This window comes from Tachysurus fulvidraco, chromosome 6 (genome assembly GCF_022655615.1).
Source record: "Tachysurus fulvidraco isolate hzauxx_2018 chromosome 6, HZAU_PFXX_2.0, whole genome shotgun sequence".
NCBI lineage: Eukaryota > Metazoa > Chordata > Actinopteri > Siluriformes > Bagridae > Tachysurus > Tachysurus fulvidraco.
In genome coordinates this window covers 26,664,326-26,684,065 of record NC_062523.1, presented here as the reverse complement: position 1 = coordinate 26,684,065, position 19,740 = coordinate 26,664,326, and the positions used below count along the sequence as shown (strand labels likewise).

The 19,740-nt window shown below is 34.9% G+C and overlaps 2 protein-coding genes across 2 annotated transcripts; both read left to right on the top strand.

The window, feature by feature from the left end:
- Positions 1-377: 377 nt before the first annotated feature.
- LOC113647336 (claudin-10) lies at positions 378-3,765 on the top strand. Its single transcript, XM_027154034.2, has 5 exons — positions 378-749; positions 1,599-1,760; positions 1,838-1,925; positions 2,101-2,208; positions 2,994-3,765. Exons 1-5 carry the CDS (start codon positions 497-499, stop codon positions 3,175-3,177), a joined length of 795 nt encoding a protein of 264 aa, XP_027009835.1. The 5' UTR covers positions 378-496; the 3' UTR covers positions 3,178-3,765.
- A 2,499-nt stretch (positions 3,766-6,264) lies between these two features.
- On the top strand, positions 6,265-12,396 carry LOC113647334 (claudin-10). The gene is made up of 5 exons (XM_027154032.2): positions 6,265-6,605; positions 7,776-7,937; positions 8,032-8,113; positions 10,284-10,391; positions 11,338-12,396. Exons 1-5 carry the CDS (start codon positions 6,374-6,376, stop codon positions 11,501-11,503), a joined length of 750 nt encoding a protein of 249 aa, XP_027009833.1. The 5' UTR covers positions 6,265-6,373; the 3' UTR covers positions 11,504-12,396.
- The last annotated feature ends 7,344 nt before the right edge of the window (positions 12,397-19,740 follow it).

Genomic DNA, 19,740 nt, shown 5'->3' with positions numbered 1-19,740 from the left:
TATAAGTTGCTCAGGAGCTCTTGGTTGCAATTCCACTGGACTATAAATAGTTGTAGAAAGGATAGTATTTACTTTTACATTATTTACAGTACTGTCTGGTGTTTTTCATTAGGATACATTTCTAAATATAATGCTCACGCTGGAAGGGGCATCCCTTCCAGGGTGTATTCCTGTATAAAATTTTCAACAAATAATACATCTTTTTATTTTTAAATTGTCTTACAGTATTGGCTTCATCATATTTCAGAGAAAAGGGACAATTGTAAGGCTAGCCTCATTTTATTTTGGGCGCATGCTCCTTTGAATTTACAGTAAACATACCTTGTGATTCTCATGATAATAAACCACATATTGCGCTCACACATTTTCTTTCCTTACACGAGTTTAGTAAACACACACACAATCAAGCCCGAATATTCTCAGGTTTAAACCTGTTACTCTACACAGTACTAGACATACTTTTTAAAAAAGGATCAGAACCTTGAAGAAGACAACAATGAATAGGATGGTTATAGAAGTGCTTGGCTTCGTGATATCTACTCTTGGTTGGGCTTTTGTTTCCTGCACAGTGGGAATGGATTATTGGAGAGTTAGCTACATAGGTGGTCAAGGAGGCTCATGGATCATTAAAGCTGCATGGTACTGGTCGACGCTTTGGAGAGACTGCTATATAGACTCCAGCGATGTGGCCAACTGCAGGAACTTGGACATCATGTGGGTTGTGAGGCCTGGAAATACTTCAGAACAGGGTAAGTTGACCTACAATCCACAGCTATGTGAAACAAACTGTGTTTGATAAAAGGCACTGATAATGTGAGATCTCTTATATAGTCCCGAGTGTGTCCTTTTGCACATACACCATAATGTGAAAGTTGATCTTAATATGAAACCTTAATATGAAAGTCATGATTCTTAAATAATCCTTACATCTGGTGAAACTGCAGTATTTTTTATCCTTCAGATTTACAAGAATACCCAGGAAAAATCATTTTGTTGGCTATAAACAATAAGAAATAGTAATAGAATAATTCAATCATTCTTATAATTCCCCTTATATAACACTCACCAACAGGAAGCAGGTAAATGAAACCCATTTATTATCCTTCATTGTTTCATGACACTTAATAGCATTATATTATTTAATTACTATTAAATACAGTTTAAATACAGTATAATGTTTCATTGTTTTGGTTTTCCTCTTAATGTTGCACATTAAAATAGCTCATTGAATGTAACTTTGGCTTGTAGCAGTACAGCATATCTTATTAAAAAACTCAGTGTCATTAACTTGAAGCGTACTGTATGATGAGATGAAACACAAAAGTGACTCATGAAGACTGATTAGCAACACACAAAAAAGATTATATTTGCATTCCCCAGCTTTATTTAAAAGCTTTTTCATTTTCATTTTGCTCTTTAATATGTGTAACCTTCGACAGGCCCTTCCATAATTCAGCCATTATAGATAATGTGACATATGTATAATAATACAGATTTATCATTATAGAAGAGACATCTGTCTTTGTCTAAGTAAAAAGGATCATGATTCACACTCTTAATCTAGTTGGCACCAGTGTCACCCCCCTTCTTCTGAACAGGAGCAATACGAGCTGTACGGGCATTGTTGCTTATTGGCATGTTTCTGGGATTATTCGCTGCCATATTCTGCTTCTTTGGGATGGACTGTACATATATCGGTGGACGGGAGAAAACCAAGCGCAAAATATTACTACTAGGAACTGTTCTACATTTTACTGGAGGTATGAAAGTTAATATAAAAAAAAATGCTTTTTGTGTGTGCATTTTGTGTTGTGACTCTGTATTTTTCTCCCTGAAGGTGTGTCTTGCCTTGCTGCTTATTGCTTATTCACAGGTAGACTGGGCACTACAACCTTTTCACGCATGCCTGATGCACGCCTCCTAAGGTAGTCACCTCTGTTTATATTTTTCCACGTTTTTAAATTTTATTTAATTATTACTCCTTTTCCATTACAAGTGTAAGCTTAAAGCAGCCATTATATACTAACTGGATATTAATGAGGTTAATAAAGACTGATAAGAGAAAATACATTTACCAATTCTTTTTTTGTTCTTTTATAGGTATTATATAGGTGTGCCAGTATTCTTTGGATTGGTAGGCAGTGCTGGCATACTTCTGGGCTCTGTTCTGTATGCTGTGACTCTCTATAGTGTCCTCACACCAAATAGGTAAAACATACATACATATTTGATGAAGGTTTTTATTAATAAAATAATTAAACCAACAGGCACAGGAAAACACTAGTCATCAAAAAAAGCAACAAAAATACTCAACACGGTCCAGGGAAACAGAAAACAAACAAACAAAATTACACAAAGACCATAACCGTAACAAGAAGAAAGGACACACACAAAAAACACACACAAGACAGCATGAATAAATAGGGTATGAAATTATTGGAACATAAGTAACAGGTGTGCAGAGGCAGGAATGGGATATGGATTGTGTGGGGAAAACATGTGAGAACACAAGACATAAACAGTACATAAACAAACCAGTTGGCATTCCGGCAGGGTTGTTTTATGTCCAAGCCATCCATGCCCACTACATTGTTTAACAGTACTCTGTTAGCTAACACTAATATAGGTGCTCCCCTGCCTTATAGCACAAGTCCCCTGGGATTCTCTTCATTCACATGGTACCACATTTATGCTTACATTTAGATATAACATTTCACATACAACTGAATTAGGAAATAAATGATATTTGAGAGAATGATTATTCCTACCTGGAACTCTTGCCTAAGCTCTAAGATTTCTGCTGATACTTGTTATCTTAATAAATGTAACCCAACTATTGCACACATTCATGCATGCAACACATTTTTGAATTTCATTTGATGAATCTATAATGAGAAATCTAATTGTATTAGTGTTAGATAATCAATTAAAAACATATTTGTTGAGATACGGTGATGCTCACTCAAGTTTGTTTTTGTATCTTTGTATTGTAGAGAAATGGACATTTCTGCTTCAAGAAAATACACTGTTCCTAAGACATACAAGAGCCAGAAGAATGGTCAAACATTATACATCATAGATGATGCAGCATCAACTCAATCTGGGTTCTCCAGCGAACTGAGTAACCAAGCATCAAGAAGTTCTATCATTCTGGCTGACAGAGATTCATTTGTTTGAATTTGAAGTGTCCATGACTCCAACATTCTAAATAATATACTGTATGTTAACATTGGAAGCAGAAAATTAAAAGCAATGTGTTCTGTTTATACCTAAATCAATCTTGTATAAAAGTCTACACACCCCTGGTAACATAATATGACATCTGATGATAAAGAACAAAATGTTCTTGCCTGCACGATATTGACCCAAAGACAAGAAATACCTTGATCAGTTTTGGAATAGACCATTCAGTGTCCAGCAAGCTTACTGCAGATCTATGAAAAGACTGGGAACAGAAAAGACTGTGATAGATCTGGGGTGTTATAAAGAAGGAAGATTAGAATAAAATTAAAAAAAAATTAAAATAATATTTAGAATGAATGTGCAGACATCTGGTAATATGTAGTTTTCTAGACTCTTGGCTAAAATAGCCGAGTACGGTGATGCAAGAAAAAGGTACTTATATAAAGTATTAATTAAAAGGTGAAAGATTTTATTTCTGTTAAAAATCATCTGCTAAATTTTCTTGCTTTCACACAGTCTTGCATACTGGTGTGTGTTACATTTCAATTTCATTTTTAATGTATACAAGCTATGTAAAGGAATAAAAACTACACAAGGTTACTTTGGTTACCCTTTGGGATATTTAAAAGGGAAAGAGATGCTGCCTCATGGCTGATGTTGAAATATTATTATATTATATATCATTTATATATTATAAATATAATTGAAATAATCCTGTACCCATGCACCCTGGAATGTAAATTGCTCTCTGTGAGAGATATCTGGTCTCTGCCTAGGGCAAGACCTGGAGCACCAACTTGAAAAGAGGGCAAGAACACATAACCCCTTATGGTTAATGTAGGGGACCAACAAACGTAGAACTTGAGGTTCAAGAGGAAGGGTTTCAGCACTAGAAACACCCATCTATAGCTTGGAATGCAGTCTAGTGAGTGAAGAAGAAGCTGAAGTAATGTAATGTAGATGCACTGACACGGTCTTGCTGGCATGCTCCACTTCATTGCATTATGTCCTTAGCCAGAAGAGTGGCATGATTTCAAATTCAATTTATTTGTATAGTGCTTTTAAGAAATCCCATTGTCTCAAAGCAGTTTTACAGAAGTATAGAAACAGAAGAGGAAAAAAAATATATATATATATATTTCTTATTTAAGCAATATTTCTGAGATGAGATGATTGATATTATCTTCAAATAAATCAATCTTCTTTAATAAATCTTCATTAATCACAACAATATTACTACTGAATATGATAAAACAGAACAACCATCCAGAGGTACATTATATATAATAAGAAAGCTTCCGTCTGACTGCACAGGGTTCTACTACAAGAAGAAAGTGAAATTAGGAAGAACACAAAGAAGTCTCTCGAAGGGGAGTAAAACTATCTAAGTGCTGATCACAAATAGTAATATTCTGGGAGACTATTTCTAAATCTTTCTATCAGAGAGAGGAGCAGACACAAAGTTATCTTTAACACTGTGATGTGGCAAAGTACATATATCGTCTCTAAGATGCATTTCAAATGAAACAAGAAATGGTCTGAGATAGCTTCCGACTGTGGAAGTGTGATTGTATATATTAAATCCGAATGTTAGAATGAGATCAAAAATGTCCAACAATTAATGCTTGGGTTAAAGAAACAATTAGGTTTGAAATGAAATCTGTTTAAAACATGGAAGAATTCAGAATATGGCCCTAGCTTTCTTTTGTGGCTATATACAGTTGTGCTCAAAGATTTGCACACCCTAAAAGAAATTGTTAAACAGACCTGCGTAATATGGTAGTTAAACTTTATAAAGCAGGAAAAGGATATAAAAAGATATCTCACCACTTGAAAATACCAGCCAGTACTGTTCAAACTCCGATAAAGAGATGGAAAATAAGAGGGTCTGTTGATACTAAGTCACAAATAGGTAGACCAAGAAAGCTTTCACCCACTAAAGAAGAAGAATTGTTCAGGACTCAAAGAAAAGCCCACAAACAACTTCGAGATCAATACAGGCTGCTCTGGAAAAAAGTGATGGTGTTGTTTTAAGGAGTACCATAAGGATGGAATTGGACAAAAATGACCTGCATGGTCTAGTTGCCGAAAGAAAGCCATTACTGCACCCAAGCCATAAAAAACCCACCATCACTATGCCAGACAGCACCTAGACAAGCCTTAAAGCTTCTAGAGCAGAGTCATTTGGAGTAATGAGACCAAAATTTTAAATTATTTTTAGAACCATAAAAGCTATGTCAACATAGCCTCTGGTGAAAAGTACACCATCCCCACCGTAAAGCATGGTGGTAGATGTCTTAATTTTTTGGGTCTGTTTAAGCTACAGGGGCACAGTAAAGTTAGTAAAAATTGATGGAAAGATGAATGCAGCATGTTATCAGAAAATACTGGCAGACAATTTGCATTCTACAGCACAAAAGCAGAACATAGGACATTCTTGGATGTTCCTACATGACAATGATACAAAGCCATTTGACTTGGCCATTTCAGAATTCTCAGTTTTTTGCTTTTCAGCAAGTCCTTGGAGAATTTACTGGTATGTTTTTGTCATGTTACAAGGTTGACAGCTCATCTCACATTTGCCTCAATCAACTTTTGTTACCAAGAGGAATTTATAGTGGATAATGATGATCTGCCCAGGTTCTGCTGCAGCGAAGCATTCAAAACCCCATAACATTCCACCTCCATGTTTCACAGTTGGTATAAGAATCTTTTGTTGAAATGCTGTAATTGGGTTATGCCAAACATGCCCTCTGTTCTCCAAACAATTACATAAATTTATATACACTGCTAAAATAATTATATATACACTGCTAAATACACTACTTTTAAGATTCTTCTAAAAGATTTTTTCATCTAAGGACCTGATACAGCATAATAGCATTGCCAGTATATGGGCAGTGCTAGTAATGGTACACTCAAGTAATGCAGGTGTTTTATAAAAAAAAAAGTGTGTCCATTATAAACAATCTTTATTGTCATTCTGCCCTTGAAATCCTAGATGACAGAAACCAAAACACTTCCTCCCTTCTTAACGTGAAGACAAGGTATGACAAGTGTACACAATCACCTCACCTGAAGGGAGTCTTTCAGCTGACGTGGTACAGTATATGATCTCTCTTCTAGTGGAAGAAAAGGCCGAGAAATTGTGACTACCACCTCCTAGCTTGGTATTCAGCACATTAAAAATATGAATAAAAGGACATTTGTAATGTATCTGGAAATTGGTTCCTTTGTATCATCTGTGGTTGGATGGATATTGGTTTGTTCCACCATGCCGATGGAATACTGGACATTTTCAGAGGTTGTATCTTCAGTCATTACTACCAATTACTTCCATTCCAACCTGTGGAAAGACTGTACCACTGATTCAACTGGGATGGTTGACTGTAAGGCGTTTCCAACATTGCTTGCTTTGAAATGTAAGTCTGCTTATTCAGCTATTATGTATTTATTATCTTAACATACTAAGGTGGAGTATGTGGTAGCTCAGTGGAACCTCCACTCTGTGTACTTGGAGATTGCATGTTGCCTATATTGCATATTTCCAGTAGATGTTGACATGTTGTTGTGGTACTTTGTACATTCATTGAAAACTTAGGTCAGACCTGGCACATAACTGGCATTTCTGTACAGTGGCATTGTTATTCTGGGGGGCGAATCAATGCTACAGCATAGCAAACTCCATATAATTTATGAGACTTGGCAATAGTTACGGAAGGGCATATGGTTATGGCTGTGATGGTCAGGTGGTTGTGTAATTTATATTAAGAAAATATGATTTCCAGTCTTTCTTTATTTTTTTGTTTTTCAATTTTTTTTGTTGTGTGTCCTGGGCTGTTTTTTGTTTTATTTGGGGTGAGAGCAACTTAACTATACAACTAAACATAACCAGCAAACATATGACAACATAGTGTAAATACAGGACTGCACACCACACAATACCTGCCCATATTTAGCAATGAAAGTGGTGTAAATGGAGCGCTCATGCCATTCTAAAAGACAAACACAGATTAAGTACTTGTGACAACAGTACTGGTTTCTCCTTCAATATAAGTTAACCATAAGTTAAGTTAATAGTTCTCCATGCAAAGAAGATAAACAACAACAAATGTGTCCCTGCCTACCTGACACGGTGTGGGGTTAAATTTATTTAATTAATTATCAATGAGGACATCAATCTGACAATCAGGGACAGAAAGAGGCAGATCCTTTTGCATGGCAATTCTTCACAATTGGGCAAGGAGATGGTTTTATGGCCAAATGATAATGATGCATATTTACCAGACTATACAAAAAAGCGTTGCTTATGGCTCCACTTATAGATGGAAAAGAGGGAATAGTTAGATGTTGTTTTGTACCACATTTGAATCAGGAATTGGTACTAATCAGCTGGCTCAAATTTTCTTTCTTTCTTTCTTTCTTTCTTTCTTTCTTTCTTTCTTTCTTTCTTTCTTTCTTTCTTTCTTTCTTTTAACAAAAAAAATCCACATGAACTCTATTATATGAGCTTGCAGTTTCATCAATTATTTAATTTTTGTATGCTCTACTGTCAATTTATTGTATACTTCTTTTTTTTTACTGCTAAACAGCTTATATCCATGCGTGTCGAGCTTTAATTATCATCTCTATTCTACTGGGATTATTTGGAGCCATTCTAGCCCTGGTAGGGATGAAGTGCACCAAACTCGGGGGGTCAGAAATCATAAATGCAAAGGTTACCTTTGCTGCAGGGCTTAATTATATGACATCAGGTAAATTTCATCATAGTTTCAATAAAATCTGGAATGAAATGTGGATGGTTATTTCTCTGTGATTATATCAGGATCAATTCTCTCTTCTCTTTAGGTTTTTGTTCTGCTTTAGCTTACAGCTGGTATGGATATAGGGTTGTTTCAGAGTTTCTTGATCCCAACTACCAGGGACAAAAGTAAGTACCATTCTTAAAAATATTTCCATCATTTTAATAGAATTTCAGCTGGACCAAAAGGCAACACTGCAATAAAACTTCCTTAATATAGTCACAATGATGTAGAATTTCCTGTAAAAAAAAAAAAAAAAAAGACTACAGTAAAACAAAAATGATAACAAAACTTTTTCAGAATGTTTTTTTATACATTTTTTTTTACTTATTTCCAGATGAGTTCAGATATAAAAACAGCTTAAAAAATTATAATTATCAATAATTACCAACAGAACAAGACTGAAATTAGTAACAATGTTGAGAAATTAGATTAATAATCTTAATATTTAAACAAGAAATATTAGGTAATAATCAATTACATATAAACCTGATTCTGATTCTAATATCAATTAAATCAATTAGTTATCAAGTAAATATTATATTTATACATAAAAGTTCTTCAGGAATAATGTTCTAGATGTTTAAAATACTTATGTGACACAAACATGCACTCTCAGGTAATAAATTGCAATAAGACTATTAAATACATTGTCATCTTTATTTACTTCTACAGGTTTACGGTTAAGTTGCATACAGAAGGGTTATTAAGATTTTTATTCTCATTTGTTTGTACAGGTGTATGTTAAAAATTTAATAATGTTTTAGATGTTTAAAAGTCTTAGGTGATAAATGACCATAACACTATATGTTAATTACTTCCCCATATACATGCAGACACAGGTGTGTAAAAAAAAAAGTTTCCCAGGAAATAAATTCCAACAAATCTATATGTTGCATATTCCTCCACATACACACAGACACATTAAGAAAAGTGTTCTCTTTATTTGTTTGTACTGATTTTGATTAAGTTGCATATGTTTTGGTCATAAAAAAGTAATGGTCTCATTTATTTATACAGGTGTATGATAAAAGTTAAAGAATGTTCTAGTCTTAGGTGACACAAACACACACATTCTTAGGAAATAAATGGGAAAAAAAACATATGTTAATTACTCCCACAGACACACACAGAAACTCAATTTTCGAACTAATGATAATATTCACAAATCGATGACTGCAGAGAGAGGAAAACACGAATAAGCAAATTTGTGTATGTTAATATGAAACAATTCCTTATTTATCAATTTTAAAGAAAGAATCATTTCACCTTGTTTATGTCCGTTTCCTTTGTTAAATCACTTAATAAAAGATACCTATTTTGGAAAATACTATTTTGGAAAAAAAGAAAAAAGGTGAATTTAATTTTCATTTTTATCTTTACTCTTTTAGTTTTATTGATTACCTTTAGCCAGGACAAATGCAGAGGAGCCCACAGATAGGGAATGCCCTTGGTTAACTACATTAGTAAACGCTTTACTGTACTTTAGTAGCAGGTATAAAGGTAGGACTGTTTTCTGGATGACTGTGGCTTTTTGAATCCTTGTCACCACAGTACTTAATCAATATTTCAGATGCATAGGAAAAACACAACTCCTGAATTAGATCAACATATTATAAAATGAATAAATGATTGTAGTAATAGTTTTATAATAGTGACATAGATATAGAACAGAATCATATCATAAGAATTATATATCGCATGTACCATAAGAGTATCATTCTGATTTTGAGATAAATTAAATTGAGCTAAATGTGATAGCCGAGATACACCTCCAGAACCCAGTGTTTATAAGAGGAACTGAATAATGTTCAGGATAATTAGGATTTTTACTCACCATACATCACTGACATGTATACAAAACCGTATATTTGCAAGTTTATTGTGATTATAAAAGCCAGGCAGGGAAAATAGGGGGAGTGCTATTAATCTGTTTAAAATAAACAAAAAATAAGTCTATGTTTTATTTCATCCAGTTGGGTTGTAGTAATATTTTATTGGGTAAACAAGGGTGAATTAAAATGACAGTTACTACTGAGATGATCAAATAAGACCTTCAGTTCCTTTCCTCAGTTACAAAGAGTTTACCAGTTACCAGTTTACCTGTAGAAAAGGCAATTAATGTCTTTACTAACATGTAGACCAATTTGATACACAAAACAGTATACAGTTATAAATATTTTGTAAATGTATTTAGTTAATTTATACGGAGAGTGTAGTAAAGGGTATGTCCTGTACCAATAACCTGTTTGAATGCAGATGAAATGAAATTTAATAATTTATTTTCAATCTGTATAGGTTTGAGCTTGGACCAGCAATCTATATTGGATGGGGTGGGTCTATTCTTCTCACAGCTGGTGGAGTGATTTTCACCATTTTTGGAGGAAAGGAAGGCTGTCATTCAAGGTATAACTATTTTTTCTTATTCAAATATTATAATCATAGAGTATTTTTGCGCCCATATACATACAATAAATTATGAATTATTATCTTTTGGATTTTTGTAGACATTTACCGTAATTCACATTCACATACATCTTTTGGCAAGGACAAGATACAAGGACAGGATACAAGAAGAACATCCATTAGATACAAGGGTGTAGCTTTTGGGGTGGGGATATAACCCTCTAATAATCAGAACCGGCATTTACATTCCCCAGCTGCAACACCCAGTAACACACCAATAGTTATTAATTATTGCCTCACAGCACAATGCTTGAGACTACTGTATGAGTGGAAGAGCAGAGCACAGGTAGCTGTGGAGATGAAGAGAAGCACTGCTTCTTCATCACTGGTCAAAGAGGAAGAGTTAAAAAATCAAAGCATATATTCAGAAGGAGGTAAGATAATATGTTGTAATACAGATAGCAATCAAGCTATACAACATTGTTGTATTGTTGCTAGAAAATTTATTGCAATTTACCCATAACTATCAAAATAACAAGTATAACGACAAATATCACCAACACAGTACCGCACCACAGCCCCCCAGTGTTCAAACCATATCAGAGCCAATGATAAAATCACACCTAAAACATCTATTCACTTGTACAATTGTACAATTATATAAGGTTCATATAGTACCTAGAGCTAATAATATTTGATCGGTTTACTTTAGTAATTCATTATTAATAAAAATTACTTTCATTTTCTTTTTTCTTAGCTTCTTTTTAACAATTTTATTATATTTTTTACTACATCTAATATCAAACCTAAAGAATTGAATGAAAAATAACATTATATAATATCCTGCTCATAACCAAATGGGTTTTTATATTTAATATACAGCCTGTTAAGATAAACATGTTATTATGTAAGTATGAAATTCATCCAAATATTTTTGTTATTGCAGAACAGTGACTAAAAAGAAAAGCTTGACATATTCAACATATGGCCCTGAAGTAACAGAGCCAAGCAAACCAGCAAGGAAATATTCACCTTTACGTCAACCTCACATTCAAAGCAAGAGGACTGGGCACATTACAAGAACTAAAGAGTCTAAGAAGGAATACGTTTAGCTTTTTGCTTTGTTATTAACAAACTTGGGGCACTGCAGCAAATGTTGCATTGGAGATCAAAAGCATGTACTTTACTACATTTACTTTACTTGATCATATCTTGATATTTTGGAATCCAACTGCTCTGAAAGCAAATAACCTTGCATTTGCTAATAGATATAATTTAGTTTATGTTGTTAGGCCAGAAGTGTCATTTCTGAATTTCTGTGCAGTTCATGTGTAACCATCTTCTCCATAGGTACACATGTTCACATTGAACTACTTAATGTGTGTTTTTTTTTATATTAAGTGTTACTTTTTTACATTAAGGGTAAATATTACTGATTTGGAGTCAGATTGCTTGGGTTTATTTGTGTGTTATCAAGGGAACACATCTTGAATAAAGGAAATGTTTTATAAAATGTCATCTTTTTCTTCGTTACTATTATACAGTAAAACAAATATAATACCAATACACATCTTTCTATAAATATTTAGCTTTTCCTAACAGTAAACTGGTGGTCCATTCCATTTCGAATCAGTATAAATAAATGAGTAAGTGATCTTAATCAGCACAACTTTTGGGTTTCTGTGTGTAGAGTATCATAACATCAAGCCATTGATCTAACTCTCTTTACCACCACTAGATGTCTCCACATCCCTTTAGGTCACCCACGTACCATGTGGGTTTTCTAAAACTAAAGGGCTGATATTACACCAGATCATGGCAACCTACGTCTTAGCAGTCTTCCTTATTTCTTCCATTTTAATGTAATGTTCAACACTTTTACTTCTCCTCCTTTTAAGCAATCCAGATTGTTACAAACTACCTATGTAATGCAGTACTTTGTTCCTCTTTTTTATGATAGTAATATGTATCCTATGTTCCAGGTCAGAGGAATTAAGATCCTATGATAAGATATTTGTTTTTCATTGACCTCATTTCAGTATTAATTTTTAAATCACATTGTCAATCATTATGAAATGGATAATATGCATTAGAATTGTATATTAAAATAAAACATGTATTTCTGAAATTACTCTGTTTCCAAGCATTCACCATACAGCCACTATAGACAGGGCTGCAACACACACAAACACACACACAAAAGACTCCTTGTGGCAAATTGAGGACAGGGAGTCTTTTGAAAAAAAAACTTTATTTCACAAGAAGTCCAATTAAGTCCAGGCATTAACAGTAGTCCTTTAAACAGTTACACTTACATAATATAACAATTTACAAAAGATAAAATGTACTGAGAACAAATGCATAATTAATGATACAGATGAAAATTGTACGTTTTCATGCTCTGCTTAGTAAAAAACAAATGGTAAGAAACAAAGTAAGAAATTTTAACATTAACAATAGCCATAACTAAGTTTAAGCAAACTGTACATGTCAACAGTCAAAATCAAGCAAAGTCAAGAGGATATATGTTGATATATATATGTTGACATATATTTGATGCAGTACAGTAAAACAGGGCTGTCAAGTATCACGCATTGAGAGTGACAGTTACGCATTTGGGTCTTTTGTCACACTCTCCCGCCACACATTGTATTTCTCACGCAGAAAAACTTTGACTATTTATCATATATTTAATAAGCCGCAGCACCCAAAATGTATCTGTCCTGACCACACAATCAAGCGCGTCTCCCTGGAGTTCTTAGTCGAGCCTGACACTTATCAGCCAATCAAAAAAAAAAAGAGCCTACACAATAGCCAATCAGAAAATAGCACTATCTGGGTCAGATTTAACGCAACAACCAAAAGAAAAAAAAACATTCATCATAGAGGGTATTTTTGATGGTCGGTTTGAACAAAACCTCAAAACGAAACAGCTTGTCTCTGGATGGGACATTGTCCTCAATCATGACACTAAAATTGGCCGGGCTTGAGCCGAACTGTTTTATATGGGAGCCAACATTACAAATGATAAAGGAGTCAAGGAAAAAAGGTAACAAACACTTACAATAAATACCACACACACACACACACACCCACACACACACACACAAATTAATAAATGGAAGTTAAACAAATACTTAGTATTTGGTTAAATTGCGGTCAGAAACACAACTTGCCCATTTTTATTTTATTTTATTTTTTTTTGGGAGATTGCCTGTCTTCAAAACTTGGGAGCCCTGGTAAAATGAAACTATGTTCCTCCAGGACCCTTGTGCTACATAAAAACCGAGCTACATAAAACAACACAGAACTATGGGATAAGAGTAAAAAATTAACCTATTGATACAGTATAAAGTACATGTGCAAACTTGTGCAAACGCATGACACAGAGTAAACAGACAACACAAGTACTTCAAGTAAAAAAAAAAATACACAAAGATAAAACTGGCCAGTATACTGTACAGTCTGGTGGTGTGCAAAACAAGTAATTAAAAAATGTAAAAAAAAAAAAAAAAAAAGTTTATCAGACATCCCAACCTGCAAAAAGTCATTTCCGGGAGGTATTCTACCGAAATATGATCTACCGAAATAATGCTACACACACACAGACACACACACACTCACACTCACACACACACACACACACACACACACACACACACACACACACACATGTTGTGTTTTCATATTCCAATCATATTTGTTTCCTCTCTCTTATTTATGAATTTAGTTGCATCAGTCAGCTTTGACCTGGGGATATTTATAATATTTCAAAATTTCTGCTTATTTTACTCAAAAACATGGCATAATTTCATAAGGTTTATTGTTTATAAATGAAATATAATAAAAAGCATAAGATGTGTAAAGGAAGTTTTATTCACAAGAAACTATGCCATGATTTTGAGGGGTGTGTGTGTGTGTGTGTGTGTGTGTGTGTGTGTGTGTGTGTGTGTGTGTGTGTGTGTGTGTGTGTGTGTGTGTGTGTGTGTGTGTGTGTGTGTGTGTGTGTGTGTGAGAGAGAGAGAGAGAGAGAGAGAGAGAGAGTGAGAGAGAGATGTGGTAGCTCAGATGTTCGACTACTGATCGGAAGGTCATTGGTTTGAATCCCAGGTCTACCAAGTTGCCACGCAGGCCCATGAGCAAGGCCCTTAACCCTCAATTGCTCAGGTGTATATACTGAAATAAAAAAAATGTAAGTCACTTTGGATAAATGTGTTTGCTAAATGCTGTAAGTGTGTGTAGCCTGTTTTTGGGTGATCAGATGGCATCTGGTAGGCAAAATAGACATTACAAGAGTAAAATGTTCACAAATGTAAACGTGGTTAATGTAAAGTGGTTTTTGAAATTAAGGATAAAAGAAAAATATAGATAAAAGAAAAATTCTGCTAAGGGGCCCTCCAACTTGACCCGTGAGCTATGTACTGTAAACCATTTGCCACACATTCACACTTGATACCCCACTGCTCCCACTACAAACCTCCTTTCTTTTAAAAAAGTTTGCTCCTAGTGAATAGCAGATATCAGAAATTATGTTTTTACTAGTGTAAAATGTAATTCCTGATGTCAAAAATATGGTTACTACCAGAGTTGGGAAGTAACGGAGGAAAAATACTTCATTACTGTACTTAAGTAAATTCTTCTGATACTTTACTCCACTATTTATTTTTCGGACAACTTTTTACTTTTACTCGTTACATTCATTTAGCGCTGTTTCCAGCCTATCATCCTATCATTGTGCGGCTTTTTCACCATGTGACTGGTGTACTGTATTATTTACTGGCTATCAGACATAGACTAAGGATAGCAGAGCTAACAATGAGCAGCACGCCTACAAAAGGAATGGGTAATGTTAATTCAGAGGGAGTCACCGATATTAAAATAACTAACAACGAGGACATTCCTGAACACCCATGGCCATATACAGTACAGACCAAAAGTTTGGACGCACCTTCCCATTCAAAGAGTTTTCTTTATTTTCATGACTATGAAAATTGTAGATTCACACTGAAGGCATCAAAACTATGAATTAACACATGTACAATTATATACATAACAAAAAGTGTGAAAAAAATTACCCCAAACACACCTCCAGGCTGTGTAAGGGCTATTTGACCATGAAGGAGAGTGATGGGGTGCTGTGCCAGATGACCTGGCCTCCACAGTCACCGGACCTGAACCCAATCGAGATGGTTTGGGGTGAGCTGGACCGCAGAAAGAAGTCAAAAGGGCCAACAAGTGCTAAGCATCTCTGGGAACTCCTTCAAGACTGTTGGAAGACCATTTCAGGTGACTACCTCTTGAAGCTCATCAACATAATGCCAAGAGTGTGCAAAGCAGTAATCAAAGCAAAATGTGGCTACTTTGAAGAACCTAGAATATGACATATTTTCAGTTGTTTTGTTTCACACTTTTTTGTTATGAACTAAATGTTCTCTCTGAATGAGAAGGTGTGTCCGAACTTTTGGTCTGTACTGTATATATATATATATATATATATATATATATATATATATATATATATATATATATATATATATATATACAGTACAGACCAAAAGTGCAGGGTCTTGTGATTTGAGACGATGCAGTTCCCAAACCAGGCAGTGATGCAGCTGCTCAAGATGCATTCAATGTCTCTTTGAATGAGAAGGTGTGTCCAAACTTTTGGACTGTACTATATATATATATATATATATATATATATATATATATATATATATATATATATATATATATATATATATATATATAGTACATTAAAGTATTGTGTATTAAAGTCACTACTTCAACTTTTACTGGAGTCTCTTAAAAAATTAGTATCTGTACTTCTACTTGAGTAAAGGATGTGTGTACTTTTGCCAACTCTGGTTACTACTTGAAATCGCACTCTTAATATTTACATTTTAAGTATTGAAAACTGAATTCTTGATATCAAAAATCCCTATCATGTGAATGTATAAAAGCTAAAATGGCTTGCCATACACTATCACTGTGGTCTATAGTTTGCATGAGAGCAATACTTGATCCCTGATTATTATTTACTGAGGGATGTGCATTCTTATTGACCTGGCATTATGTCCACTCCAATGTAAATCTATTGGTTTCCGTATTGCATTAACATTATTGTAAACTTGATTGAGTGACTATAAACATTGTCATTTAGGAGTGCTATTACGCTACTTTATGTACTGGTCCCTACACAGATGTTCGTGCACGATTGCACACGCATATGAATTCGAATATGAATTCGAATATGAATTCGTGCACGATTGCACGCACATGCAGTGATTGAGCTGCCGTTTATAAACACCCTTGGGCGTTTATTCACGCGAATATTCACGCAATAAATTGTTGTGTGACAGACAGGCCAAGAGTTGCACTGGCAGCAGTGCACAGATAATTTAGCTAGTCAGATAGAGACTAGAGACAGAATCACATCAACTTGCATGTTAGTCAAGTCACCAAGTGTTGATGACTATAGCTTGTCATCAACACTTGGGGAAGAAACTAATACACAGTCTGTTTGTGAGGGCCTGAATGCTTTGGTACCATTTTCCAGATGGCAGGAGTGTGAAGAGTGTGTGTGAAGGGAGCATGGGTTCATCCACAATGCTGTTACTTTGCAGATACAGTTCTTGTTGCAAATGTTAATAAGTTGAGCAAAAAAACACAAATTTTCTCAGCTGTCTTCGCTATGCGTATGCGTAAATAAATTAGTCTTTTTTTGCTCAACTTATTAACATTTGCACCAAGGGCTTTTTACAGTAGTCTGAGATGGAGCAATTACCCAAACCAGGCAGTGATGCAGCTGCTCAGGATGGACCCTCTGTAGAATGTTAGGGTAGGGGGACGGAAGATTGGCTTTGCTCAACCTGTAGAAAATAGCGATGCTGCTTACCTGGTCCCTGAACAAGCCTTCTTGGTGATGGAGCTGCTGTTCAGGGACCAGGTGAGGTTCTTTGCCAGATGAACACCAAGGAATTTGGTGCACTTGATGACCTCCATGGAGTATTTGTTGATGTTTAATGGAGAATGGTTGCTCCATTCCCTCATGAAGTCAACAAGCATCTATTTTTTTTTCACATTAAAGAGAGGTTCTTTGCTTTACACCAGGCTGTTAGCTGTTGCACCTCCTCTCTTTATGGTGACTCATTGTTCTTGCTGAGGGGATCCACCACGTTAATGTTATCGATGAACTTGATGATGTGGTTCTAGCTGTGCATTGCTGCACAGTCATGAGTCAGCAAAGTGAACATCAGAGATCTGAGCACACAGCACTACGGGCTACTGGGGCTCCACTGCTCAGTGTGGTGGTGTTTCAAATGTTGTTCCTGGTTCAGACTGACTGAGGTCTGACAGTCAGGAGGTCCAGGATCTATTTGGAGAGGGAAGTGTTCAGGCCCAGTTTTCAGGTATGATTGAGGGATGATTGGTTAGCCAACATTTTTTTTGAATGAGCCAACATTACTAAAGGTTTATAGAAAAACTGTGAAGTACAGTAAGAACAACAAAGAAATCTTAAATAAGGAACTGAATGTAAAGCATAATGTTTGCTAAGGTTTAAGAGTTATTGCAATAATACAATGAAGTAACAAAACATTAAGCTATTATAATTTAAGAAATGGGAAATGGGGAAAAAATATGTAAATTGGGGGAAATAAGTTTTATATTACAAAGTACATAAATAAGTACAATGTTATGTAAAGTAAACCAGCAGCTGGCGCTGTGACTGTACAGATGGATAAATATACTGTAAGCCTTATTTTGGACCTGTAGATGGAGCAATGATTTAAAATATATGTAAAATATTTACATATGATATTATAGCCAACGTTTTTTTATCATAATGTATTGCATTGTATTACCAGCATATAGCTGTTTTATTTTATATTTTATATCTTCTGTATAAATGTGTTAGCAGTTTTTGGGGTTGTTATATCCTTTACATTACTATGATACTTCTCTTAAATTCCTGTGTATTGGTTAAAATTTTGAATTGAATATATACATGTACAGTATACATGTCAGTAAGCAATAAAACACATTTATTAATGTTTGGTTATTGGATTATTGATGTTAATTGTTTGACTCAGTTATCTTCATTGAAGAAAAGTCAAGAAGCTTTTATTATTATTTCAAGCATATATAGATGACGCATCAAATGGTGAAATGAAACAACAATTCTTCAGGACCATCGTACTAAGAACACCAAAGAGCTATATAAAAAAAAAACAGAGAGCTACATAAGACAACACAGAGCTATGGCTAAGGTAGCCTAGCCATATAAAGTACATAGTGTGCAACCTACAGTAAACTGAGCAAGACAAAGACAGTGCAGACAGACAATACAATACAATACAGCACAGATACATAAAATAGCCGACTGAATAAACCATTGCATAAAAAAGGTGATCTTACATACCACATTATACAGTAGTTACAAATGATAGCAGCAGTGTAAACATATCTGTTTGTAACACTTCAGTTATTAACATCATTAAAGTGAGATCTGCAAAAGATATCATATGATCTGTTTTTATATTGGTTGTACTGAATAGGAGTGTATGTTTGATGGCTTGGGGTAAGAAACTGTTACAGTTATGTTTAGAGTCTGTGATTGAGGGAAGAGAGATTCAGGTAATCTTCTCAGTTGTTCTGATTATCCACTGCAGGGTCTTGTGATCTGAGACGATGCAGTTCCCAAACCAGGCAGTGATGCAGCTGCTCAGGATGCTTTCAATGTTCCTTCTGTTAAACATGATCAGGATGGGTGTTGGGATATGGGCTTTTCTTCGGCAGTAGAGATTCTGCTGGGTTTTCTTGCCAATGTAGCTTCAGCATGTTGTCACCAGATGAAGATCCTTGTGAACACCAAGGACTTTAGTGGTCTTGATGATCTTGAACTTCAATGTGCAGCAGAGAATGGTCACTTTTGTACTCTCCTGAAGTCAAAAAACACTGTTTTTTCAATGTTCAGAGATAGGTAGTTGGCTCTACACCAGGCTGTTAGATTTAGCATCTCTGCTCTGTACGCTGACTCATTGTTCTTGCTGATGAGACCCACCACGGTTGTGTCATTGACAAAGTGCTTTGTGCTGCGAGTGTGTAAGTGATTTTCCTTGTAGATTGAATGTTTCTGTAGATTTTTCATCATGACTTACATCATTAATAAAATTTGTCAATCTGTTAAAAAAAATCAGCCATGCAAGTTCAAACCATGACACTACCACCACTGTGCTGACCAGATGTATGTTTTGGATCATCAGCATATCCTTTCTTTCACCACACTTTGTCCTTTCCATCACTTTGGATGTCCTGTCTATGTCAGGTTGTTGGTACACTAGTAATT

Bases quoted from the DNA above. Each gene is read 5' to 3' on its own strand.
- LOC113647336 (XM_027154034.2), top strand. From the start codon at position 497: ATGAATAGGATGGTTATAGAAGTGCTTGGCTTCGTGATATCTACTCTT. The intron at 750-1,598 runs GTAAGTTGACCT...TCTTCTGAACAG, and splicing joins TGGAAATACTTCAGAACAGG to GAGCAATACGAGCTGTACGG. The intron at 1,926-2,100 runs GTAGTCACCTCT...GTTCTTTTATAG, and splicing joins CCTGATGCACGCCTCCTAAG to GTATTATATAGGTGTGCCAG.
- LOC113647334 (XM_027154032.2), top strand. From the start codon at position 6,374: ATGAATAAAAGGACATTTGTAATGTATCTGGAAATTGGTTCCTTTGTA. The intron at 6,606-7,775 runs GTAAGTCTGCTT...ACTGCTAAACAG, and splicing joins AACATTGCTTGCTTTGAAAT to CTTATATCCATGCGTGTCGA. The intron at 10,392-11,337 runs GTATAACTATTT...TTGTTATTGCAG, and splicing joins AAGGAAGGCTGTCATTCAAG to AACAGTGACTAAAAAGAAAA.